The following is a 27,341-nucleotide window of genomic DNA, read 5'->3' as shown; positions in this document are numbered from 1 at the left end:
CTGAGACCTTTCCCCTTAAGGTCAGGAAAAAGTGAGGGATGTCCACCCTCAACACTGTTATTTAACATAGTATTGTAAGTCTTAGCCTCAGCAATCAGACAATACAAAGAAATAAAAGGCATCCGAAATAGCCAGGAGGAGGTCAAACTTTCACTCTTCGCAGATGACATGATACTGTATATGGAAAACGTAAAAGATTCCACCAAAAAACTGCTAGAATTGATTCATGAATTCAGCAAAGTTGCAGGATATAAAATCAGTGCACAGAAATCAGTTGCATTTCTACACACAACAATGAAGTGACAGAAAGAGAAATCAAGGAATCGATCCCATTTACAGTTGCACCAAAAACCATAAAATACATAGGAATAAATCTAACCAAAGAGGTGAAAAATGTATACACTGAAAGCTATAGAAAGCTTATGAAAGAAATTGAAGAAGACACAAAAAAATGGAAAAATATTCCATGCTCCTGGATAGGAAGAACAAATATTGTTAACATATCGATACTACCCAAAGCAATCTACATATTCAATGCAACACCCTATCAAAGTAACACCAGCATTCTTCACGGAGCTAGAACAAATAATCCTAACATTTGTATGGAACCAGAAAAGACCCCAAATAGCCAAAGCGATCTTGAAAAAGAAAACCAAAGCTGGAGGCATCACAATCCCAGACTTCAAGCTATACTACAAAGCTGTAATCATCAAGACAGTATGGTACTATCACAAGAACGGACACTCAGATCAATAGAACAGAATAAAGAACCCAGAAATGGACACACAAACATATGGCCAACTAATCTTTGACAAAGCAGTAAAGAATATCCAATGGAACAAAGACAGTCTCGTCAGCAAGTGGTGCTGGGACAACTGGGCAGCGACATGCAGAAAAATGAACCTAGACCACTTTCTTCCACCATACACAAAAATAAACTCAAATGGATGAAAGACCTCAATGTAAGACAGGAAGTCATCAAAATCCTTGAGGAGAAAGCAGGAAAAAACCTCTTTGATCTTGGCCACAGCAACTTCTTACTCAACCCATCTCCAGAGGCAAGGGAAACAAAAGCAAAAATGAACTACTGGGACCTCATCAAAATAAAAAGCTTCTGCACAGCGAAGGAAACAATCAGCAAAACTAAAAGGCAACCAACCGACAGAATGGGAGAAGATATTTGCAAATGACATATCAGATAAAGGGTTAGTATCCAAAATCTATGAAGAACCTATCAAACTCAACACCCAAAACACAAATAATCCAGTGAAGAAATGGGCAAAAAACATGAATAGACACTTCTCCAAAGAAGACATCCAGATGGCCAACCGACACATGAATAAATGCTCATTCACTCATCATCAGGGAAATACAAATCAAAATCACAATGAGATACCACCTCACGCCTGTCAGAATGACTCACATTAACAACTCAGGCAACAACAGATGTTGGCAAGGATGCAGAGAGAGAGGATCTCTTTTGCACTGCTGGTGGGAATGCAAACTGGTGTAGGCACTCTGGAAAACAGTATGGAGTTTCCTCAAAAAACTAAAAATAGAACTACCCTATGACCCAGCAATTGCACTACTAGGCATTTATCCATGGGATACAGGTGTGCTGTTTTGAAGGGACACATGCACCCCTATGTTTATAGCAGCACTATCAAAAATAGGCAAAGTATGGAAAGAGCCCAAATGTCCATCGATGGGTGAATGGATAAAGAAGAGGTGGTGTATATATATATATATATATATATATATATATATATAATGGAGTATTACTTGGCAATCAAAAAGAATGAAATCTTGCCTTTTGCAACTATGTGGATGGAACTGGAGGGTATTATGCTAAGCAACATTAGTCAGTTAGAGAAAGACAAAAATCATATGACTTCACTCATATGAGGACTTTGAGATACAAAACAGATGAACATGGGGGAAGGGAAGAAAAATAATATAAAAACAGGGAAGGGGACAAAACATAAGAGACTCAGAAATATGGAGAACAAACAGAGGGTTACTGGAGGGGTTATTGGAGGGGTTATGGGAGGGGGTATGGGCTAAATGGGTAAGGGGCATTAAGGAGTCTACTCCTGAAATCATTGTTGCATTATATGCTAACTAACTTGGATGTAAATAAAAAAATAAAAAAATAAAAATTAAAAAAAAAAGAGATTCAGACAGATTATGTCACACCAATGTTGGAAAAAAGAAAAATTGTGCATTCAAAATGATTCTGTCTACAAGCCTTTTAATCATTCATCATATAGCTTTGATAAAATACTGGTCAGGTATGATAAAGGATTTTTTAAATTATTACACCCAGCACACCCCTGTGTGGTACAGACTGCCAAATGTACACCTTGTATTATTCTGCATACATCCTGGATTCCTGGGGAGAGGGTGTATGATGTGGGCGTGTTTCGTGTGCTTGATATCTATAAATACACTCAGAGGCTGCTCAAAGCTGCTCACTGTTATTTCGGCACATCCACTATTCCCGGCTTTTACATACACCCGCACCCTCACGAAGACGGAGTAAAACTGAATTTATTTCTGCTATGATGAGCATGACTCCAGACAAATTGTTACAAAAGCAGATGCCAGTTTTTAGGGGTACCTCACCCTAAAGATGCAAAATTAACTTCTGGTTTGTCTGCAGCAACGTTTAGAACACTGTTTTCACTCCTTTCTCTTGACCTTCTTCAGTATCGACTTCTAGATGCTGACATCTATTTATGCCACCACCTGCCTTCTGTGGTTTGGTCCAGGGTTCATTTTCTCCCAGGCTGTGACTCTGGCTCTATTTCTTGGTCAAAGCTTTTTTCTCTTTTTTCAGGAATCCCAGCCCACAAATCCTCTACCTGCTGCTTCCTATACCTGCTGTTGTAGTTTGCATGGACCTGGAGGATACGACCCTGCCGGTGTTCAAGGCCCATCACCATCTACCCCAACTCACCCCTCTGGTCTCTCTCCCATGGCTTTCCCTCGTGTAGAGCTTAGTGGTTAAGAGCACAGTCCCTGAAGTCAGATTTGGCTCAAATCCTAGCCAATTATTATTATCTTTTTAAGTTTATTTATTTTTAGAGAGACAGAGTGAGTGGGGGAGGGGCAGAGAGAGAGAGAGGGAGAAAGAGCATCTCAAGCACAAACCGTGAGATCATGACCTGAGCCGAAACCAAGAGTCAGACATTCAACTGACTGAGCCACCCCAGGTGCCCCTATGGTGGGTTGTTGAAGTAATGGCAAACCCAGTGAGTCATGCATCTCTAAACCCAGGCCTCTGTAATGTGTTCTCCCATATTGATTTTGGGCTTGGCCATATGGCCTGCTTTGGCCAATGGCAGAAGCAGAGGCTTGATGAGTGCTTGAACATGGAGTATTTGCACTGGCTCGCTTGCTGCTTTTTTGAACCCAGCCATCACCTAAAGAAGCTTGGGCTAGTCTGCTGGTGGTAAGACAGCTGTCCCAGAGGCCCCGCCCCACCACTCAGCTGTTAGACCTGTCTGTGAATGAGGCCATTTGGTTGGTGGTAGCCAGCCCAGCTGGCTTGCCAAACGATTGCAAACACATGCGTGATTCCAGCTGACATGGCATGGAGGGGAGATGAACTACCCTAGCTAAATCCAAATTGCCAGTGCACAGAATCTTGGGCAAATGGTGATGAAGTCATTAAATTTGGACGGTGGTTTGCTTCGTGGCAGTAGTTTGATACAAACACAAATGACTTTTCAAAAATATAGTATAAGGAATTGGCTTACGCAGCTATGGGGGCTAGTTGGGCAAGTCCAAAATCCACAGGGCAGGCTGTCAGGAAGGGCAGGCTAGAACTTGCCAATGTAAGTTGAAGTTGAAGTCCGTAGACAGAATTTCTCATTCTGTGGAGAAACCTCAGTTCTATGCTTAAGGTCATTCAACTGATTGAATCAGGTCTACCCAGATTATCCAGGATAACCTTCACAGCAACACCTAGATCAGTGTTTGAATAACTAGGGGCTATAGCCTAGCCAACCAGCACACAAAATTGACCATCATACCATCTAACATACTACATAATTTTCTTTTTTTCTTAAAATTTTTTTTCACAGTTATTTACTTTTGAGAGGCAGAGAGAGACAGAGCATGAGCAGGGGAGAGGCAGAGAGAAAGGGAGACACAGAATCCAAAGCAGGCTCCAGGCTCTAAACTGTCAGCACACAGCCTGAAGTGGGGCTCGAACCCACAAACCGTGAGATCACGACCTGAGCCGAAGTCAGATGCTTAACCAACTGAGCCACTCAGGCTCCCTGTTACTATATAATTCTCTAATACATTATGTCTATTGTCTGTCACCACCAGCAAAATGGAAGTTCCATGAGGATTAGAGTCTTTGTTTTGCTCACTGATATATTCCATAGTAAATATTCAATAGATATTTGTTCAATTAAATCACTTGTTGAATTAAATGGCAACACATACTTAGGAAGTCTTCTCTGACTACTCGCGGTCCCCACAACAGACACCCACATCCCCTAAGTTAGGTGCTGTTCTTCTCACCTACCTCTTTAGTTCACTGAATCCACCCACTTCAATCAGATAAACTCAATCTCCTTATAGGAGATTAAACAAAGCACCAGAAATAACAAAACCTCTTACAATTTATTTAATGTAACTCTTTGCTCACATTCACCTTTTATTTTGCATGTATTCCTTTAGCTGTCTTCTACTTGTTTCCCCTACCCTACTTTGACTGGTTGGGAAAATAAAAGGGAGGATTGTTACAATTAAATTTATATATATATTAAAAAAAACCCTTATGAGGAGGCAGTCTTGAGTTGTTGGATGACTTCATGTGTAGAAACAGTCTTTCAATTTAGCAGTGCACATCTATCATTTTGCCAGCGTATATTAAGCACCAGCTATGTCAGACATTATATAAAATATCAGGACCACAGAGATAAAAGTCAAGATCTCTGCCCTCAAGTTGTTTGTAGTCTAGCGCAGGATTATGAAGTGATGCCATGGGGCCTGAATCTAGCCTTTGTTCACTGTAAATTCAAATTACACATTGTTGGTCTATGTTGTGTTTGGTATTTAAATCAATTGTCCATATTGGAAAATTAGATTTCACAAAAAATCAGAAATTGTGACTTCCCTTGAAATATCAGAGGATCTCAATACGGCCTGTATGTCTCCATGGCACGAGCTGCTTAGATCTGAGGGGTAGCTGTTCCCTCTCACTGGGCATGAGCTCTCCATCTTTGGTATCATCTTCCCTACCACTGTGCACCACATCCTCAACATTAAGGTCAGATGCCAGTTGTTACAGCTGCTATTTATGACCTCACATCTTAAATGATATAGCCATTTATGTTACCTTCCTGGCCTCCTGTAGGCATTTGGCTTCTGGATCCCTAGTCTAGTGGGTTGTATTTCCTAATGCACTGCTAAAACACTTTTCAACTCTGCAAAGTAATTCTGCTTCTGTGATATAATTTGATGTGCCTAATAAATCTAAGATGTAGGTAGGCCAAGTGTTATTAGTTCCATTTTTCACATGAGGTGATGAAAAATTGGTGTGGTGAATTTACTAGTTTGATACACAGAGGTGGTTCTCGAATGAAAATTTCCTGATTAGCCATCCAAAGTCTAAAGAGTATTGCTGAGGGATCTCACTCCCTCTCCAACTTCTCCCTTTGCAAGATTTCAGATTGAGGTAGTCAGAGAAGTGGGCGGGGGGTGGGGGGCCGGGGAGAAGAAAAATTAGCACAAAGTCAGGATTGGAATTTTGACTATTAAGCCTGAGTTGTGGTTTTTGTAGAACTGTAACTGGCTGAAGAAATTTTTGTTTCCTGAAAGCGATGGGGCTTTCCCACACTTCACCTTAGGGCAAGAACACCAATGAACACACACTTAAAAGGACATTGGAAGATAAAAAATTGCATTTTTCACCCAATCAAAATGTGTCATATTTGCTCAACTTATCAGTTACACACAGAGATGCTCTCTCTCTTTCTGTCACACACACACCTGTTTTTCCTTTTACATGCACAGGATCATACTATACACAAATTTTGTAACTTTCTTTTCCTGTCAACAGTATGTCGTGTTTTTATGACATTAAATAGTCTTATAATGTATCAATTTTAATGGTCCCATAACAGGCCACTATATGTTGGTATTATAATAACATTTGGTCACCAATGTAAGTTTCCAATTTATTATTATTCAAATACACTGCATTAAATATCCTGGTAGCTGACTTATCTGCATCTATGATTACTTCTTTAGGATAAATTCCTAAAAGTGGAACTGCTGTGTCACAGGACATATGTATTTTTAAAACAACTTTTAAAGTTTCTTTATTTTTGAGGCAGACACAGAGTTCGAGCAGGAGAGGGGCAGAGAGAGAGGAAAACACAACATCTCAAACAGGTTCCAGGCTCTGAGCTGTCAGCACAGAGCCTGACAAGGGGCTTGAACTCACGATCAGTGAGATCATGACCTGAGCCGAAGTTGGACGCTTAGCCAGCTGAGCCACCCAGGTGCCCCAGGACATATGTATTTTTTAAACCTTTTGATACACGTGTAAAGCCATCCTTAATCAATGTCCGTCCTTCTAAAACCTTCCAACTTACAACTTGGTCTATCCACCTCAGCCAGATAAATCTTAATAAAGTAATGCCTGAATGTTTTACTCACTTGTTAAAAATCCTCAGTCTTCTAGTTCATTAGACCAATTGTCAACCATCCCACACTGAGGCCTTGGGGGTCCTCTGGGAAAATACCTTGTCTTACCTGTTCAATCTCACCTATTCTTTTTAAACTCCAGTTAGGGTAGACCTACAATTTTTGCCACATCTACCATTTGTTTTTTGTTTTCTGTTTTTTGTTTTTTCCTTCCCTATGTGAGGAAACTGTTCCCTTTTCTTCTCTACTAATGTAAATCTTACATGTCCCCCAAAGCTCAAATCAAATTATTACTTTCCAAAAGGTGTTTCTGGAATAATCCAACTCATAATATCTTTACACTCATAAACCATATTGCCCTATAATTTTAGGTATGTATATCTCATTTCCTCAGGGTAGACAAGCTGTTCCCAGACAGGTTATTTTTTGCATCTGTCTCCAAAGTAAACACAGTGCTAGGTACTAAATCTTGAAAAGGACTGTAAAAGTATGGAATGAGTTATTGGGGAACATTCTGAAATATATCCTGAATGCTTATAGGGTTGGTCATACTCCCATATGAAACTAACAGACTGGATGAGTTATCAAAGTGGCTTTAGCCATACTTTTCTAATACCATGATTATAATTAGTTACTGATAAATGTAAATAATTTTCAGCTAGTTTTTTGAAAGACACATCCACTTACTTGCAAAAGTGGTTTTGTATGGAGTTCAGTATAAGAAAAAAAATCTCTCAATGATATTTTAATCACCACAATTACCAAAGTAGTTAGAGGTGGTCACATGATATGGATTTTGAAAACATTAGTGAGATTTCATTGTATAAAGATATTTTTATTCAAGGCTTAAAATATAAAATAGAACCAACGAATTTAAAAATTACCCTAGATACTGAACATTAAAAAAAATCTTTAGTTCATTTAAAAATACATAAATTATTTTCATTCCACCCCCCCAAAGTATGGTACTTCACTTTCCAAAAATATTACACATTCAAATAAACTGTAATTATGAGCATATATAGCTTCCCACAGTTAGAACTTTAAAAACAGATTGTGCTAAATAAAATGCATGTTGCTGCAATATTTAAATACGCTTTAAAGTAAATCAGTAAATCATTATAAGTAGGCATGTAATTACTATGGTTTTAGGAAAGTTTAACCAGGAACAAAAACACAAAAGAATGAAATTTGAAATTTCAGCAGCTTTTGACCAATATAGAATGAACAGCTATCAACCATAACTCAAATCTTCTAGATCTTCCTCATACCCTGAGTTTTATTTTTAAAAATTTTAAAAATTTATTTGTTTTGAGAGAGTGAGGGAGAGAGTGCGTGCGTTAGAGCAAGTCGGGGTAGGGGAACAGACAGAGACGGAGAGAGAGAATCCCAAGGAGGCTCTACACTGTCAGTACGGAGCCCAACATGGAGCTAGATCTCACGAACCATGAGATCATGATCTGAGCCGACATCAAGAGTTGGTCGCTTAACCAACTGGGCCACCCAGGCAGTCCCATACTCTGAGTTGTAAAGAGAAAGCCTTCTTTTTAAAAGCAGTCGCTTGGAGAGGCTGGGTGGCATAGTTGGTTAAGCCTCCAACTCTTTTTTTTATTTAATTTTTTTTTTAATATGAAATTTATTGTCAAATTGGTTTCCATACAACACCCAGTGCTCATCCCAACAGGGGCCCTCCCCAATGCCCATCACCCACTTTCCCCTCCCTCCCACCCCCCGTCAACCCTCAGTTTATTCTCAGTTTTTAAGAGTAAGCCTCCAACTCTTGATGTCAGCTCAGGTCATGTTCTCACAGTTGATGGGTTCAGGCCCCATATCTGGCTCTGTGCTGATGGCACAGAGCCTGCTTGGGATTCTGTCTCTCCTTCCCTCTGCCCTTTCCCTGCTTGTGTGCACGCTCTCTCTAAATAAATAAATAAACTTGAAAACAATTAAAAGCAGTAACTGGAATGAAAAAAGTATGGAGAGAAAAGGTACAGATTAGAAAGAGATGAAAAAAACAGAAATAGAGAATCTAGAAATACTAAGGATTTCTGGTAATGTAACTCATTAAAAAAAATTACTGGAGAAGTAGTGACTTGAATCTTATTGCCTAAAGATGAGGACAAAAATATGATTTCTAAAAGAGTGTGTGTGTTTTGGTGAGAGGGGAGGGAAAAATCGTCTGTGGTACCGAGACGCAATGGAGTATCTATCTGGCGAGGTACTGTTGAATCTAATCTAATGCATTAGCCAAACTTCCGATGTTCAGAATTTTCCCTGAAATTAGTATCAGTTAAAATCTTGGATGTATTGGCAACTGGCAGCCGAGCTATCTCTGCCTGGGTTCCCCACAGCTACAGCAAATTGGCAGTAAGATTTCCTTAGCAGCTGCTAATGGGCTGATGGTACCATGCAGCGTGTTTCCGCTTATGTAAACCAAACAAATACAAACACATGTGTTTCTGTATGTACTATATACACATGTAACCGCACAGAAAAATGTTTGAAAGGACATACATAAAATGGTTAACGGGTTACCTCTGGGAAGGGATTGGGAAGAGGTCAGTGGGAGACTTCACTTTATGGTCTGAGTTTTTACTATAAGAATAGAATCACGTACTATGTCCCTAATTAAAAAAAATTAGCAACTAAGAAGTTAACAAATAACAAAACAGGGCCGTCAACCTATGCATAGAAAAATGTGGCGAACACACGGGAGAGTTTACCTCTTACAACAAAGTAGCTGGCCACAGAAAGTTGCATTACCTGTTTCTTCAGGGTTGGATAACTCTATGAGTGATTGTATCTTTGTACCAAGTGGCCTTGTCCTGCCTTATCTGCAGCTTCCTGCTGGACATTTCACTTCGGTATCCTGCTATTACTGCAAACTCTGCAGGCCTGCAACCGTACCCATTATCATTTAGCTCATGTGATTTTTTTCTTCTTTATATCAGTTCTATCACCATGTTCTTAGGTTCAAAACCCTGGGGTGTTTGACGACTTATGTTCCTTTGCCTCCATGTCCAACTAGTCAACAAGTCATGCTTATTTCATCTTTGCCATTTGGCCTTTTCTTTTCATTAATAGCACTCTGCTCTACTTCAAGTTTTGTCATCCCACACACGAACTCTTGGGATAAGATAGTTTCCCAACTCATCTTCCTGCTTCCAGTCTCTTCCATCTGCTAGTTTTGCACACCAATGCCAGATTAAAATTCTTACAGTAGAGTTTGTACTCCACTACCTGCCTAAACACACACACATATACATACAGACAGCATATTCCTCTAATACTTGTCTACTTACTTCATATAAAGCCCAGAATCTATTCAAGGATCTCTAGAATCTGACCTTCACATTAACATGTTGGCTTTGTTTCTTATTACCCGTCTTCAAATCATTTGTTGTCTAAAATCCCCCTTTATTGTCCATGAATACATTCTCTTTTCCTACTATGTGCTTTCTCTTTCTTAAGTGCTCAAGTCAGTATTCATCTTATTTGTGAAGACTTTGTTGTCTGGTATTTTTGTTTAATTAATTTGATTTAATCTACTGGATTTATTTCTTGTGTCTGAAGTTAGCTACAAGTTTCTTTTTTTTTTAATTTTTAAAAAATGTTTTATTTATTTTTGACAGAGAGAGAGAGAGAGAAAGAGAACATGAGCGGGGGAGGGTCAGAGAGAGGGAGACACAGAATCCGAATCAGGCTCCAGGCTCTGAGCCATCAGCACAGAGCCCGAGGTGGGGCTCGAACTCACAGACCGCGAGATCATGACCTGAGCCAAAGTCGGAAGCTCAACCGACTGAGCCACGCAGGCGCCCCGCTACAAGTTTCTTAAAGGCAGAACTCTTGGCTTAAGCTTTTTATTATTTCTACCACTCCCCCCAACTCCTAACCTATCACAGTATGTTCATCAAACAAGTCATTCAACAAATGTTGGCTGATTCACTGACTGAAATCAACGTAAGTTTCTCTGTGCCTTCCTTATTTTGGGGAGCATTGATTTTATGCTTCCAAAAGCAAAAAAAAAAAAAAAAAAAAGAGAGAGAGAGAGAGAGAGAGAAAGAAAAAAAAGAAAAGAAAGAAAAATTAATATATAGATGTTGTATATAGGTGTTAAAATGCACATTGCCTGAATCTGAGTTAGAATATGTGTTCTTGGGAGTAAATGTTTTGCTTGGTGAATACAATAAATCGTGTCAATTTGCTCATTCAATAGTATTGTTTGCATGCATACTATGTGCCAGAATGTTTCTAAGCCTGCATATGGCAGGGACCAAACAGACTAAAATCTATGCCTTCACGGAGCTTACATTCCAAGGGAGAAGACAGACAATAAATGAAATAAACGTGTAAAGCACAGCTTGTTAAATTGGGATAAGTGCTTTGGGGAAAAATAAATTAGAAAAGGAGTTTAGGGAGTGTTTAGGGTACAGCTGTAACCTAAAATAAGGTGGTCAGGGTTTTCCCTATCTGGCATACAAAATTGACATAATACCTAAGTATAATACAATTAAGATTTGCTTGAATCAGTTTGCCTCAGAAAATATGACTAGGAATATTTTTCTCATGATTTAATTTTAGTTGGCTTTTAACAAAGACTTCAAAATGGCAACTTAGGTTCATTTTTAGTTCAATGAAGAATAGTTCTCATACATATGCAGCCTGGATTCAACTCTATTTCTTGGGTTGGATTATTACCAAGATCTTAACAAGGAAAATGAAGAAATATGGATGCCTCAGGAATTGACTAACCACTTATATCCTGCATTAAACATGCCTCTCTGCATCCAGAAGCTGACTAGAACCAGATTAAGAACTAGAAAGGATTTCTTGGCAAAAGATCCTCACTTGCAAAAATAATTCCAAGACTTGGGCTGAGCTCCAATTTTAGGATTTATGTGGAAATTCAAGACTTATCTTTTCATATTACCATGTGAACAAGTTGAACAAATAATACAAACTCCCGGAGGTTTGGTCTCAAAAAGTCTAGAGTTCAAGAATATTTTTCATCTCTTCTGTCAGCATTGTTCTTTAAGTAAAGCATTCACAGTGTTGCACAGTAACACCTCCATTAATGAAAATGACACATTTCAACATCACACTTTATTATCAAAAAAATGTTGTGATTGAGAGAATATAGAAGGCATTGGAATGCATTCTAGGAGAAAGAATAGGGAGTAGATGATGAAGATTCTCTTCAGCTAGAGTAATACCAATATGAAGTTACCTCATTATATTAAAGCTATTGTATGAAAATGTAATCCACTAATCAATCATTCTGTTAACTGTTATTATAAGTTTTGTTACGGATGAAGAAAGGACACTAGGGACCTGTAGCTGGTGATGGTTAGAGGTGATAGGTATATTGATGCCAAAAGGAAAAAAAAAAAAGGAACAGAATGGGGAAAATGAGAATGCCAGCGACAAACTCATTTCACAGTACTGCTTAGGTTCTATGCTATTAACAGTCAGCTGTGATGAACAAAGAGAAGCAGTGGATAAAAGCTCGTGTGCGTGTGTGTGTGTGTGTGTGTGTGTGTGTGTGCGCATAACTTGAGATGAATGACAGCATGCTAATAATGCTTCCTGTAATTTGTCAAGAATTTTTACTTGCTTTTTCTTTCCGCCAGCATTGCTGACTGTGTAGAAAGATGTTTAGTCCTAGATAATTCTATAATGAGGTATTACATCACTAGACTACATAAATAGATACCTTATAACTATATACAAGTAAAAATAGATTAAGTAGATTTCCTTTTCTTAAAAAAGCACAGAGAAACTGCTTACCTGATATACACTAGTGTGAAGTCTATTTTTGGATACTTGCTGTACCACTTCCAACAGATTTCCAATTAAACTTTGCAGCAAACAATTTGCTTTCATTTCTCCAGGAACCTCTGATACAGGGTAATGGGCAGGTGTGCTGTGCTGGAAGAAAGGTTGGTATCTTAAAGACTATGAAAACAAGGAAGCAAGCATTTGCAGAGTAAACTGGAATCATAAAAATGAAGGATTCCTTCAATTAGAATTGTCTATTGGTCTGGAGCAGAAGACACACTTCACCCCACTTAACAGCACAAAGCTTGTAATAAATACTTTTAATGTATCGACAAATCCATTTGCTAAATAGCAAAATCTTGCAAGGATACTTTGAAATGCTTCATAGTATATTATGTACACTAAGCTGCTTCCAAATCCAAGGAATAAAAGCGAAAAACCCTGATTTAAAATTAGAGAAACAACTCAAGAAATGCATTTTAAACTAACTCTTTAGGATAGAAAATGAGACTGTTTAGGAGGTCTCCATCTTCTTTAAAACCATATTTTTGAACACGCGATGCTTTTCATACTTGCTATCTTTACACTGAAAGGAATTACAAAAACAGGATCTTACAGTTTTATACTGTTTAGTGAAGTCTTTTCTTTACAGGAACGATTCTCAGTTCCCAGATTCTTGCCACGTGATGTGTTTGCACCTGCCATGTCATGTCATTAGTTTTACTGCAACATCGGATTCCAAATGAATCTCAGTAATTTTTGCCACCAGCTCCTGTCATGGACATGTTCCTCTGTGTGGTTCCATCTTCTTTACAAGTGATATAATCTGGTTATTCACATTAGCTTTATGTTATGGTTACTAATATGGCTAAGGAATTGTTCTCTTTCAACAGTATAACAAATGGACGGACTTTTGTAAGGTCTCATCCCTCTGTAAGGAGTGAGGAGCTCACCCAAAGAATAATCAGCAGGTGGGTGGAGCTAATAACCCAAGCAGGGAGAGGTCAAACACCTTTGCATATCCAGTGAGCACCATTCCAAGGGAAAGAGAAATAGTGGCCCTTGGAAAGTTACTCCCAATCTTTTGTATCCTTTACTTGAGAAAATAGTGAAACTCATATACAAAGGAAGATATATTAAAAGTTTTTTCCCCCACAGATGGCCTTGTGTTCATCCTGACAAGGACTTTTGTTTACTTTCCTTGTGAAGGGTGAGGCAGCATTAAACCTTGATGTTTGATTGCCAAGGGCCAGTTTTGTGAAGTTACTTGGCCCACACAAAGATGAAAATGGAAACAGGCCTCATAAATTGCTGCTGATCTTAGGCAGGTCTACATATGTCTGAAAGCCAAGGGTTCCATCACTGTCTTTTCAGAAAACAACAAAAGCTCAGCATAGATGAATTAACATTTTCAAATTGCTTCAAGATTCTCAGATGAGATGCCAAGTTGTGGATTTGGCTGTTCCTCTTCTTTGCAAGGAATGGGCTCCATGGCAGAGACTTGAGTTAGAAACATGGACTGCCTTCAAGGCGCCTAGGTGGCTCAGTTGGTTGGGCGTCAGACTTCAGCTCAGGTCACGATCTTGCTGTCCGTGAGTTTGAGCCCCACATCAGGCTCTGTGCTGACAGCTCATAGCCTGGAGCCTGCATCGGATTCTGTGTCTCCCTCGCTCTCTGCCCTTCCCCCACTCATGCTCTGTCTGTCTGTCTCTGTCTCAAAAATAAACATTAAAAAAAAAAAAAAGAAAAGAAACGTGTATAGACTGCCTTCAAATCTACCTGGTGGCCAACAAGCTAGAATACTAGAGCTTGTGGCTGATGTTTAACTCTCAGTGAGGTTGAACTATATGAGGGTAAAAAGGTATTCTTTCCCAGATCATTTGTAAAGTCTATAAATTTAGAAATAGATATGAAAAACAAAAAGTTTGGGTAGACATTAAGCATTCTAGATGACCTGGATCCCCTAACAAGCAGAGAATTATAACAGATAAAATTAATCCAGGGGAGATGTGAAAGGAGCTATGGTTTGGACTTGCGTATCTACTTGTTAGACTGACACCTCCTTATTTGGGTAGAAGTATACGAAAGCAATAGGAGACTTTTGTTTTTGTTTTTGTTTTTTCCTGAAAGAGTTCCTGAAATGGCTGATCAAACAGCCCTGTTCACTAGCTTGCATGCAGAAGAAAGAAGTCAGGCCACAGGTTTGATCAAATCTAAGTTAGTGTGTATCTCTTGGGACTAGCATTTAAACTCAATTCCTAGCAAAACCAGGTACAGATATAACGGACAGTCACGGAAATGTGTAGAAATAATAATAGCAACAACCATGTATTAAGTGCTCCCATTGTACATTTAGTGTTATATGCTTACATAGATGATGTCACTTAATTCTTACAACGACCTTATAAAGTAGGAGGTTTTTTGGTGACCTGAAAAAAACCATCAATGAGAGAATGTCATCAATGATGACATCCTTAGGAATGTCCTACTCATGATGGATCAATAATGCCACCACATTATAGAAAGGTTAGCTCACGTTAAGGCATACCAAAGTATTGCCTTTTCCTAGAACATTTCACTAGGCCACCAAGAAACTTGTCCTCCTCCTACCTTACCCACTGCTCCTTCTCTGTCTCCTTTGCTGAATTCTGCTTATCTTATTATCTTAATGTTGGAGTGCCTCAGGGCTCAATTCTTGGTCCTCTTCTTTTCTGTAGCTACGTTATCTAGTTGATCTCAACCAGTTCCATGACTTTATTTTTTTTCAACCAGTTCCATGACTTTAAATAATATCTATGCTGACAAACTCCACATTTATATCCCCTCCAGATACATATATCTAATTGTCTACTCCTATCTTCACATGGATGTTTGATAGACACCTCAAACTTAACTGTGTCTAAATCAGAGTTTAAAAATACTCCCCTCCCCCTGACCAAATCTGTTTCTTTCTATTTCCCCATTCTCAGTAAATGTCAGCTCCATTCTCCCAAGAACCCAGACTAAAACACTGGGCATCATTTTTGACTCTGTTCTTTCTCTTATACTCATATCTGACCTATCAGTAATTCCTGTGTGCTTTATCTTCTAAATAGGATTGGAATATGACCACTTCTCTCCATCACACTGACTTTAGTCCAGGTCATCCTTATTTTTTTATTCCAGTTAGGCTAATCTCCGTGCTTGCTCTCTTGTTTCCCTATATATACTGCTCACAAAGCAATCAGTCATCGTTTGGAAAAAACAAAACAAAACAACTTTTTATTATGGACCTTTAAAAGCATACACATAGGGGCGCCTGGGTGGTGCAGTCGGTTAAGCGTCCGACTTCAGCCAGGTCACGATCTCGCGGTCCGGGAGTTCGAGCCCCGAGTCAGGCTCTGGGCTGATGGCTCAGAGCCTGGAGCCTGTTTCCGATTCTGTGTCTCCCTCTCTCTCTCTGCCCCTCCCCCGTTCATGCTCTGTCTCTCTCTGTCCCAAAAATAAAATAAACGTTGAAAAAAAATTTAAAAAAAAGCATACACATAAATACACATAAATGATGACTACCCCCATGTACCCATCACTTAGCATCAAAAATTAACATTTTGCTCATATTTTTCTAAAGCTTTTTTAAGTGTTTATTTATTTTGAGAGAGAGAGCAAGTGAGTAGGAGAGGGGCAGAGAGAGAGAGAGAGAGAGAGAGAGAGAGAGAGAGAGACAGGGAGAGAGAGACAGGGAGAAAGAATCCCAAACAGGTCCCATGTTGTCAGCAGAGACCAATGCGGGGCTCGAACTCACAAACTGTGAGATCATGACCTGAGCCGAAATCAAAAGTGAAAGGCTTAACTGACTGAACCACCCAGGTGTCCCCTTCCTTATCTTTTTTTCCCCCCTATTTTTTACCCTCTTTTTTTTTTTTTTTTTTGGTGTAGTATTTTAAAACAAATACCAGCAAAGGTGTCCTTTTAATTATGAGATCAAGCTGCTCACAACTTTCCAGTTGCTTTTCGGTAAGAGTCAAATCTTTTATGATGGCCTACCAGGCCTCTGTGATATGCCAGTCCGCCCCATACAACATCTCCGTTTCCCGTCCTCACTCTGCTTCAGCTACACCAGAGGTTCTCAAACCTTAGCACGCATCAGCATGTTCTGGAAGGCTTGTTATAGCACAGGCGGCTAGGCTCCACCCGAGTTTCTGGTTCAGTAGATCTGAAGTGGGCCTCCAGAATTCATATTTCTAACAAATTCCCAGATGCTACTGGACACACCTGGACAACCACCTGCTACATTGTTCTCCTTCCTGTTCCTCAACAAGCCAGGCAAGATTTTGCATAGGAGTCTTTGCATGATTCTTCCCTTGCCCTGAGCGCTCTTTGCTTTCCTCAAGATTCATTTTATTCCATCTCTGTTTAAATGACATCATTTGCGGGCCTTCTCTGGCTACTCCTAAAATAGCATCCCAGCTCCTCACTCTGATTTTCTTCATAGCAGGCATCGTTCGTTTGTTTCTCCGCCCGTCTAGATTGACAGCTCCACGAGCCCACAGACCTGGCTTTGCCCTCTCATCTCATTCCGTACCAACACCTTGTCTAGTAGGTGCTCATTTCACTTCTCCAACGAAGGGATCATACACTGAGAGGGGAGGCCCAGGTCCCTGCTTGGAACACTGGACGGGCAAATTCATTTCTTCCTGCCTCAGTTTCACCATTTGTAAAGGAAGTGGTTGGTTATGCCTACCCTTTCCGTCTCCCCAGGCATAGGCTCAAATCAAAAGAGAAGGATGTGAACACGCTTGCAAAGCAGAGCAGTAAGTCAATAGCGAGCGCTAATATGCCGTGCTTTCGGGTGCCCTTTTTCCGCACAGACAACCCGCCCCCCGCCCCATTTTCTAGCTCCCCCGCCCGGGTGACCCACAACCCCAGCTGCGGGCGGCCGCCGCCCCCGTCCCGCCCCGCGAGCCCGCGTCTGGGCACGCCCGCCCGCTCCTGGCTGGCGCCCGCCCGCCTCCACCAACAACAGCAGTAGCGGCGGCGGCAGCAGCAGCAGCACCCTCAAACAGCAACAGCAGGAGCAGCACCCTCCGCAGCGCCAGCACCCTCAGCAGCAGCAGAAGCAGCAGCAGCAGCAAGAGGAAGGGGAGGCGCCGAGGGAGGGGTCCTCGGCCGCCGCGGGAGGCCGCATCGCCGTCCCGTCACGGCGTCGGCGCGGCCGGGGCCAAACCCGGAAGTGGCCGAGCCCGCGCGCCCGCCCGTCCCGCCGCCGCCGCCGCCACCGCCCCGCACTCCGGAGAGCGCGGGAGCCGCGCAGGCAGACGGAGCGCGCCCGGCCGAGCGGGCCATGGCCGCGGGGGCCGCCGCCGCAGGTGGTGGCGCGCGGTGAGGCGAGCGCGGCGCCCCCTCCGGGGCGGATGGAACGCGGCTCGGCGGGCGGGCAGTGCCGGCGTCCGCGGCTGGAATGGTGCTGGCGGCGGCGGTCGGTGCCTGCGTTCTGAAGCCCGAGAGGAGCCACAATGGAGACGCCGCCGCTGCCTCCCGCGTGAGTGAGCGGGCGGGCAGGCGGGCGGGCTGTGCGGCTGCGGATAAGCGCGCCGCTGCGGCGCGTGCCGCCGGCCACGGGCGCTGCTCGGGCACGGCCGCCCGGTGCCCGCCGGCGGAAGACGCCCGGAGCCGCCGGGGAGCGGACGCTGGGGGCGGCGGGAGGTGGGAGCTGCGGGGCGTGACGAGGTGCGGTTCCCGCAGTCCTGAGGCGGACGCGGGCGGAAACTCAGCCTGGCCAGGCAGTGACTTAGAACCCTGGATAGTGTCTAGGGAAGGGGCTTCCCCATCCCAGGCGAATAGAAGATTCCGGCTGGGCTGGGCTTGGGGACTCTGCCCGTCCTGTGTGCGCCTCCCTGGAACGCTTGGGCTGCTGGTGCCTAGCTTGCCAACCCCTTTCTAAGGGATGGAGATATGCTGCACGGGAGTCCGTTGAAAAAAAGGGAACTGGAAAGTACCAGACACCGGTGTCTAAATGAATTGACCTTAGATTGCTTGCTTCTTCGAATTTCTAGCAAAATTAATATCTGAAGAGCTTTTACATCACTCTAAATGAGCCACGGCTGTTCAGGGCATGTGACCTCTTTTACCTGGCACTGCAGAAAATTGTATCCAGAAACCAGAGCATCTTCTGTTTCCTTGGTACCCTAGGCAAATTAGTAGTGTAGCTACCTGCCAGGCACAGGTGTCTTCTTCCTTCGTACCCAAATACATTCAAGATACCTGCAGCGAAACTACTTTCCAGAAATAATAACAGTTGAACAATTACGTGGAAGATACTGAAGAATTGCATTATTCAGTACAGTATATATTTTTTGAAAGTATTTGGTAAAAGTGGACTATAAATCCCCAGGAGTTTTGAAAATTTCCATTTTGATTTGCCTTCCTTAGTTTAACCTTTATCAGGGAACAAGAGCCCCTTGAATCTGACTTTTCAAACCGTAAGCAAACCTCATTCTGAGATCAGTGTACCTTTTCACGAGAGCTTATTCATGGAGCCTTATCGTTTTTCACTTAGATTTGGCCAGCTTCGCTCCATGGCAGTTGTACCGCACCAGCCTCTTGTGGTTATTTGGCAGAATTCCAGCCAAAATATGGGTATTTGGCCTGGACTGAATAATTTTTTGATGTCCAGCCCTTTTAAAGAGAGCTGGAACTATAAGATCCTGGAACTGTAATTTCTAAAAGTGCCTTACAGAATTTTTAGCTTGAGTGGAACAGGTCATGGGGATCTAAGGAGTAGATGATAAAACTGATGAATTGACCCTTCCTGGCCAGTAGAAGCAAGGGCTCAGTGGCTTCGTGATCACTTAGCTTTGAGGGCTTTGTGATCGGGTCATGTTCTTTAGCAGGTTTGGGAAGGCTCCTAAACCCTAGGAAATATGATGGTGGATTGTTAGCATCAGCAGCATGAATATAGCACCAGCACATGGGTTCTGTCCAGGCTTAGAGACAATTAAGGCAGGAAATGGTTCTTGTATGTAGATAGCACATAGTATATGGAATATATCATGTAGGCATGTTATCTATACTAAGCCTGTTCCCTTTATATCAGTTTCCTGCAGTCCCCTTTGACTTTTGGAGCAGAGGGAACTACAGGAAAGAAAAAGGGGCTCTTAGAATGCAGGTGGAAAAAGGGTGTGGACAAAAAGCAGCCTCTGGAGGGAGGGACTAGAGATGTAGAAAATGATTTAAATAGAAATAATTGAAAATGAAATGGACGTGTGCATGGAAATAGTGATAAACTGAATCTAGGACAGATCAATTAATCATAATTTTGGTATCCAGCACAATTCTCTGGTATTGAGACTCCATCAATAATGCTGGAACAATGACAGGCTGAGATGTAATGGAAAACAAGGAATGTCAGCAGGGATGAAAGATTTGTTAAAACTTCTTTTAATGAGGGGTGGCTAAAGTTGGTGAGACTCCTTGATTGTTGATATTCATTTAATACTAAATACAAATGGGGTTTATTTTCATTTGGCCCATCTACAATTAACCCTCATTCCAGAATTTGTTAGAATCAGAAATAGGTTCCCTTCCTGCCCCTTGGCCTATTTGCCTTCACTCCCATTAGCTTACTTTTTCCTTCCACACTAAATCATAGGTGCTGTGTTTGAGGATTGCAGACAGTGTCTTTGGGAAGGAGCTTTATTGGGCCTCACTGGGTTTGAGTTGGGTAGATGGAGGCAGTCAAAGTTATTGGGAGGGCTCAGCTTCTTGTAAGGTTAGATTTTTAACCTGAGCTTTAAGGCAAGGAAAGATGTTTGATGTGGACTTAAAATGCCTTGGGTGATGTGGTTGGAAGCAGGAGCTCAGATCCTCTTTGGGTGAGTGTCTGTTTATTAACTCATTAATTCTGCGAATATTTGAGTGCCTGTCTCTGCCTGCCACTGTGGAGGAGCTTATGCTCGTCCTTCTCTTGTGATAGCCAGTTTTACACTGTTTTCAGATCCCACCTTGCTGCCCTTCAGCCTGTTAGCACATTGTCTTGGAGGGGTGGGATGACTGCCCAGGTTCTCTAGTCCCTTTGGGATGGGATGGGCTCATTGAAATTAGGTTTTGATCTCTTCTACTCTTTCCACTCTTTCACTCTTTGCCTCCAAGTTCTCCTCATCCTTTTTGACTCTCATATTGTCACTGGGCTTCATATCTCTCTGCCTGTTGTTTTTTGGATCTTATATGTGACGTTTAGATTCTCTTGCGTTTAGGAGTCTGGGTGATATTAAGATGATGGGACATTTGCCTCTGATTGAATCTGAAGGTGTGTAACTAAAAATTAGATGTAGGTTAGTATAGGAATTTTGGGTGGTAAACTGAGACGCGCAGCCCTGACCTCAGGAATGGTTTGCATATTCTAGCTTTTATAGTTATTTTTGTGAAAGATTTTCATAATTATGAAATTGAGGGAAGGCTGAGGTATAGGGTGGCATGCATCCCTTTGACCACCTCTCACTGAACAGTGTTTTGGTCCTTGTTTTCTTAATGGCTCTGCTTTTACATGTTGGCTTTCTCTTTCCAAGCCTTACATCTTTGCTTTTCCTTCACAGAGCTCAGCAAACATGTCTCACATACAACCATATCTTGGATCAGCGATTCCACATCACTGGAGACTCTTGGCATCAGAGTTGTTCAAGCGTAGGCAGACAGACATCTTCTTGACCGTGTTCATAGGGATTTAGGCAGCAGAAGATTGGTTGAATCAGAGCAGAGGTTTTCAGAATTTTGGATTTCACTGACCTTTAAAGTTAAAAAAATAATAAATAAATAAACTGAGGTCCATCACAGAACTGCTAACTTATTTTTTTGCTTAGTAGAAAAAAAAAATTGATGAAATAATAATTACCAGCTATCACCATTTTTTTGTAAAAGAAAGGACAGTTTAGTGTCCCTTTCCAAATACAAAGAAGGACATAATCTCAGACTTAAAAGGATAGTCTTCAAATTAAATTAATTTAGTTTTATGAAAACTTACTATATTTTCCTTATTTTGTCACAGATCAATAAAAAGTTTACTGGAGCCCGGCTTTTGTGATCCACCGGACCAGATGACCTTTAATGTTCTTTCTAATTTTAAGATTGAGTTACTGTGAATTTGGAACCTTGACGCAGGTTACCCCAGTATTCAATGGTTTGTCTTACAGCACACTGGAATGTATTCTTGGTTTTGTTTAAGTAGACGTGAATGTAAATTGGGCATCTGTCAGATGATAGGTGAATCTCCTCAGTGACAGACAAAGATGTTTAAAATATGTAGGAGTAATAATGGCTGACAAGGTAATGTTGAAAGAAGACATGGATCACTGTGTGTTGAAAGAAGTGTTATGTAAGGAAAATTCTGAGGTGCATTTGGGAACTTGAGAAGTGGATTCTGGAAATAGGTAACATTGATGCAGTAGTCTTAAATTTTTCTGATGCTGGGAAATCACTCCTCCCTCTCCCACTAAATAGCCCCAAACCTCTTGTTTCTATAATACACACAGTAGGCATTCGATAAATATCAGTAAGCCTGCTTTCTTGAAGGTGACTGCAAATTTACTCATCTGTGGCTGTAATGGAACTGCACTAGAAGTGTTTATGAAAACAGTTGAACTTCCTTAAGACCAGGAAGAAGGTTCTTTTCAGGTGATACAGAGAATGAAAATTGCTTTTCAGATGCTCTTCTATAGAATTCTTCCAAATTCTAAATATTGTTTACTATTTATAATAAGGGAGATAAGGTTTTTCATTCATATTTATTGGGTGCTTACTATGACCAGACTTTGGGAATATCTCAGAAAACAAAGTCTTTTTCATTGTGGTTGAAACCGATAGCAAACAAATATTTAATACAATTACCGTAGTGCTAGGGTCAGTATACTTTGTGTGTTATGTGCTTTACTGTTTTACATTTCAGACGGTTGGCATTTGCTGAAGTATTTTTTTGACCAGTTCTTTTCACTGATCCCGCCTTGAAAATAAGCCCTAGCTTTCTATGACACTGCTTTTTCTTGGTTCCCTCCCGTAGGTTTTAGGTTGCTAAATGTGATTTACTTTATTACTTTATCTCATTTAATCTTGTGAACATGAGATTATGTCGGTGTAGGTTCTTATCTTTTTTCAGACGGTAAATTCCTTTTCAAAGGTTATCAAGTAGGAGGAGAAGTTGGGACTCTCTCACTGATCACTGTTTTCTGTCTTAGATGGCTTTTCTTCTGTTACGGTTCATTGGCAGTGTCTGCTCCTCACAGATGCAGGTTTTGGCCAGTTCTTTTTAATAACTATTGATCACTAAGTTGTGGCTCCATCTGTGTCTTAAGCCTAGGCTCTGGATCTGTGCCTCAGTCTTGAATTTTCAACTTCTTATAGAACTTCTCTGCTCTTAGCTTACACATCAGATTCAGCATGTCTAAAACTGAGTTTGTAACCTTTGTTCTCAAACTGATTTCCCTTTATGACATCTGCACATAATCAATGGAATAATCATCTTTTTGGTCCCAGATACCCAAAGCCTTGGCATGGTCTTTGATTTCTCTCTCTCTCTCTCTCTCTCTCTGTCTCTCATCATCCTCCACACTTACCAACTTCTGGAAACTGTATACTCATGGTTTCAAGTGTCCATTCTGACTCCTTCTATCCTGAACAGATTTCATCCCTTGATACCTGGATTTTTCTTTTACCTTTTCTCCTGTTGAACTCTATGTGTTGTTTCCTCACCTTTCAATCCACTTACTGTTTTGACCCCAACATCTTAGAGTCACATCAAGTGACTTACCAAACCAGTTATCTCAACCAGATAGATGGTCAGAGTCCTCGATCATTTTGTCCTAATCTTATAGTATGTTCAAAAGTATTATGTGTTTTGACCTCCTAGAGTAAACTCTGCCTTATCACGAGTGAGGAATCCCCAGCCTTTTCCCAGCCTGTCCCCAGTTAAAACAACTTGGAATTCTTCCAAAGCCCACTTGGAACCCTCTCTTCCTTCACAAAGTCTTCCCTATTTACTCTAATTCATTCCAGCTGCTCTTTGCATTCCTATAGTGTCGGTAGCCCATTATTTTGCACCTGTGTGCTGACTTGTGCCATTCCCTGGTGGTTTCAGATGTGCCTCCCCAGTTAGATGGTAACTGGAGAAGTTTCTTGCGTTCAGCCTCCTTCATCTCCCCCATTCTGCTTATGTTAGGGTATGCAGTCAGCATCTAGGCAGTGCTTATCTACTTGATTTATTAACACTGGTGGTTGCGTGGAGTATTGCTAATAATTTTTAATTGAATGTCACAATTAAAAAGGAGGAAGGCCAGTCAAATCCATAAAAATATATCTCTATATTCAGTTCAGCTCCTAACCTCAACATTTTTCTTAACTCTGTGTTTACATTCATACAGTATTTAATGCTTGTATAGCTCCCTGAGGCAAGTAGGTGAGGTGTTATTATCTTTGACTTTCCTGTTACATTTTGTATTAGACATATTTGTGGAATAACAACACCTTATTTTATAAGTAAACAGTCTAAAGGCCAGAGAGGCCAAGTGACTACACCCAAGGTCACTTGGTTAGTATTTGGCATCGTTAGGAATACCATTCAGGTCTTCCAGCTGATTCTGGTCCTCTTCTAGTGTGTTTTCATCCGAGTGTTAGAAAATGTAGCCTAGTCAACTGAATTGTGAAATCAAATTGCTGCCCTCTCTTACTAGCCAAGTGCTGGTAATACTAGGGAAAGTGGCAAAAGAAAGGCCAGAAAAAAGAGTTGATAAAAGACACGGAAGTGTTTGAAATGGATCATCAACCTCTTTCTCCCTATTTTAGCACGTCACAAATATCCCGCTCTGACAGCGCTTTGTTAACTGTTTGTTTATAACAAATTCTTTAAAATAAGATTGATCTTGCATAAGACATGCTTTTTACCCTGGTCCCTTTCCTGGTAATAGTCACTGCCAGGGACAAAAAGTGCCTGATTGTGCTCTGTTTGTCATGTAGGTGGGAGGGAAAGAGGGAGAGCAAGCTGAGTTGAACTGAAGCAGAGCTTTTTACAGCTCTATTGTTCTACTATCAGAGAGCAATTATATTCCAACTTCCATCAACCTCTCCACTTCAGACATCCCAACCACGTCCTCCTGCCAGTGCTTCTCCGCACACTTAACATAAAGCCACACGACTAAATCCCAGGGGGAGAGTAGTGGGTCGGGGTGTGTGTGTGAGATCTCCCTCTGTCCTCCAATAGGTTCCGTGCTCTCGCTTAATTGCTAATCCATTTTAGGAAAATTGGGCATTTCCAGCTTTTCCAGCTCAGAGAAATCTGAAACATAACTTTTGGCAATATATGTGCTATACTGATGTATTCAGTGGCATTACCTTTTATTCTGTCACCATGCAAAGTTATTACAATATTATTGGCTATATTTCCTATGCTGTACTTTTCATCCTTGTGCCTTATTTTATAACTGGAAGTTGGTACCTCTTAATCCCCTTCACCTGTTTCTCTCACTCCCCAAACCTTCCCCTCACTAGCAACCACCAGATTGTACTCTCTATATTTATGAGTCTTTTTCTCTTTTTTTGTTGTTTGTTTGTTTAGATTGCACATATAAGTGAAATCACGTGGCATTTGTCTTTGTCTGACTTTTTTCAATTAGCACAATACCCTTTAGGTTCATCCATGTCATCACAAATGGCAAGATTTCAGTGGCATCATTATGATGTCTTGTAAGGTGTTCTGTGACTGGAGAGCAGGGATTTTGTTTTGTCTCACAAGATGCTTTGTATTCAGTTCTATAGGTCTTCATACTGAAGGTACAATCCAAATTCTTACATGTAAATAGATATAGACACTAACTTTTTTAAAGCTATATTTATTTGGTAATAGGACCATATGTTGTAGATGATAGTTAGTCTGCTGGCTCTATACCTAATGAAAGTTTGAATTCCAAATAGTTGAAGAGAATCTGCAGAGCATGTCTCTTTGTCTTTAGCTAATTGCAAAAACTGAAGCCACAACTCTTCCACAAACCAAATCCTGTTTCCAGTGGAGAAAGCCCTCTATTTTTACAACCTCTAAATACTACGGTGGTTATTTGGGTGAGATGAAGGATGTGAGACTATTTTCTTGGGAAACTGTAGAGTGACATACTAGTTAAAATATCGGCCTTCTGATATCTTGGACTTGCAAACTGGAGCGTTGTTAGTATACTCAGCTTCTGAGTGGAAGTTTAGTTAGGGAAGACAGCACAGAAAATAGAAGAGATATTATAAAGTAATGGAGAAACTTCAGAGCCGTAGAGCATGGATGGTGACTGAAAACAACAGCTGCTGATGTGAACTTGGCATAAGTTTGTGAGTAATGGTGGGTGACTCATTGTGAGCAAGGGAGTCTTACAGCCTTTGAGGTGAACAGGCAGAGGGGAGAGCTGAGATAGTGGCCACCCAGGGGCCTGCATGTGAAAATGTCTGGTCCCCTGTTAAATTTTGCAGCTGCATCATTCACATGAGTTACAGCATTGTTTCTACCAGAAAACCCTAAAAACACGAACAACTCATATGTTCTAAAGTGTTTGTTCTCAATCTGAGATGATTGTCCCGGGGTGGGAGGGAAGTGGGTGGTGGGACATATTACATCACTTTTTTTGTTTTGTTTTGTTTTGAAATTATACATAGCTGCCTTTCACCCCTGCTTCTGGAGATGCTGTCATTCAGATATACCTAGTCCTATAAAAAGGGCTTGCCCAAATCTTCATGGGAAAAGGGATGGTTGAGTGCAGTTTGAAAAATTGTTTGGCTCATTGATTTTTAAAAATCAATAATTAAAAATTTTTTTTTAAATTTATTTTTGAGAGAGAGAGAGTAAGAGAGAGGGCACACACGCAGGGAAGGGGCAGAGAGAGAGGGACACACAGAATCCGAAGCAGGCTCCAGGCTCTGAGCTGTTAGTACAGAGCCTGACACGGGGCTCAAACTCACGAACCATGAGATCATGACCTGAGCCCAAGTTGGATGCTTAACCAACTGAGCCACCCAGGCGCTCCTAAAATTTTTTCTGAAGTTTATTTATTTTGAGAGAGAGAGAGAGAGAGAGAGAGAGAGCGAGCGAGCATGAGTGAGGCAGGGGCAGAGACAGTGGGAGAGAGAGAATCCCCAAGCTGACAGCACTGAGCTCAACATGGGGCCCCATCTCACGAACCATGAGATCATGACCTGAGCCAAAATCAGGAGTTGGACACTTAACCGACTGAGCCACCCAGGTACTCCTTGCTTCTCATCCTTCTGACCCCTGCCATTAGGAATCACTCTGCCAGAACAAGTAATGTATATCTAAAGAAACTATGCCTCATTTCTAAGATGGCCACAGAATTTTTGCAGTAGGTTTAAACCTTTGCTTATGGATATTGACTCTTTGAGGGAGACAGCCCTGTGAGAGACTTTATTTTCTTCTTCTCTGAGAATTCATTTCTGTCACTAGTGTGTTTTGGGGCAGAGTTAGAGTTACCTAGTTACCTGGTCTGAGAAGCCAACCTTACCCACAGCTGGAAATTTACACAACAGTCAGTCATTGAAGGAAGACTCAAAGATTCTTATAAAACATAGCTGTGTATTGGGATCCAGACCCTTGGAAACCTCAACTATGTTGAGTATGTTTTGATAGCAGTAAGCTATTGGACAGTTTTAAGACTGGTTGCGAGTTAGAATTGGGGAAAGACTTAAAATGAAAGAACTTTGAAAAAGTATCTCTTCTAGATAATTAAAAGAAGACAGTTCTCAGAATGAGGAGCTTCTCTGGAAAAGGCTACCTCCCTGCTTCAGAGGGAAGTAGGCAGAAGGTTTAACTGCACTTACTGGTATACCTGAAAGGGTCAACCTTCACCTCCCACTTAGCTGCTTCCTAGTGTATGTTCATTTCCACA

The 27,341-nt window shown here is 41.2% G+C and overlaps 1 protein-coding gene and 1 non-coding gene across 4 annotated transcripts in view; one reads left to right on the top strand and one right to left on the bottom strand.

Moving 5' to 3' along the window:
• Positions 1 to 4,198: 4,198 nt before the first annotated feature.
• Positions 4,199 to 4,283, bottom strand: TRNAR-UCG. The gene has a single exon. It is a non-coding gene; the product is annotated as a tRNA-Arg (tRNA).
• A 13,525-nt stretch (positions 4,284 to 17,808) lies between these two features.
• Positions 17,809 to 27,341, top strand: part of KLHL2 (kelch like family member 2) — a 123,493-nt gene continuing 113,960 nt past the window's right edge. For 2 of the 3 annotated variants that reach the window (XM_043566081.1, XM_043566062.1), the window contains exon 1: positions 17,809 to 17,965. In XM_043566081.1, coding sequence (XP_043422016.1) covers positions 17,940 to 17,965 — 26 coding nt within the window. In that variant the 5' untranslated portion in view covers positions 17,809 to 17,939. The remainder of the gene's footprint in view (positions 17,966 to 27,341) is intronic. The other variant, XM_043566073.1, reaches the window with a different exon arrangement.

The sequence above is a fragment of the Prionailurus bengalensis genome, chromosome B1 (genome assembly GCF_016509475.1).
Source record: "Prionailurus bengalensis isolate Pbe53 chromosome B1, Fcat_Pben_1.1_paternal_pri, whole genome shotgun sequence".
NCBI classification, from domain to species: Eukaryota; Metazoa; Chordata; class Mammalia; order Carnivora; family Felidae; genus Prionailurus; species Prionailurus bengalensis.
This window is presented reverse-complemented; position numbering and strand designations above follow the sequence as displayed.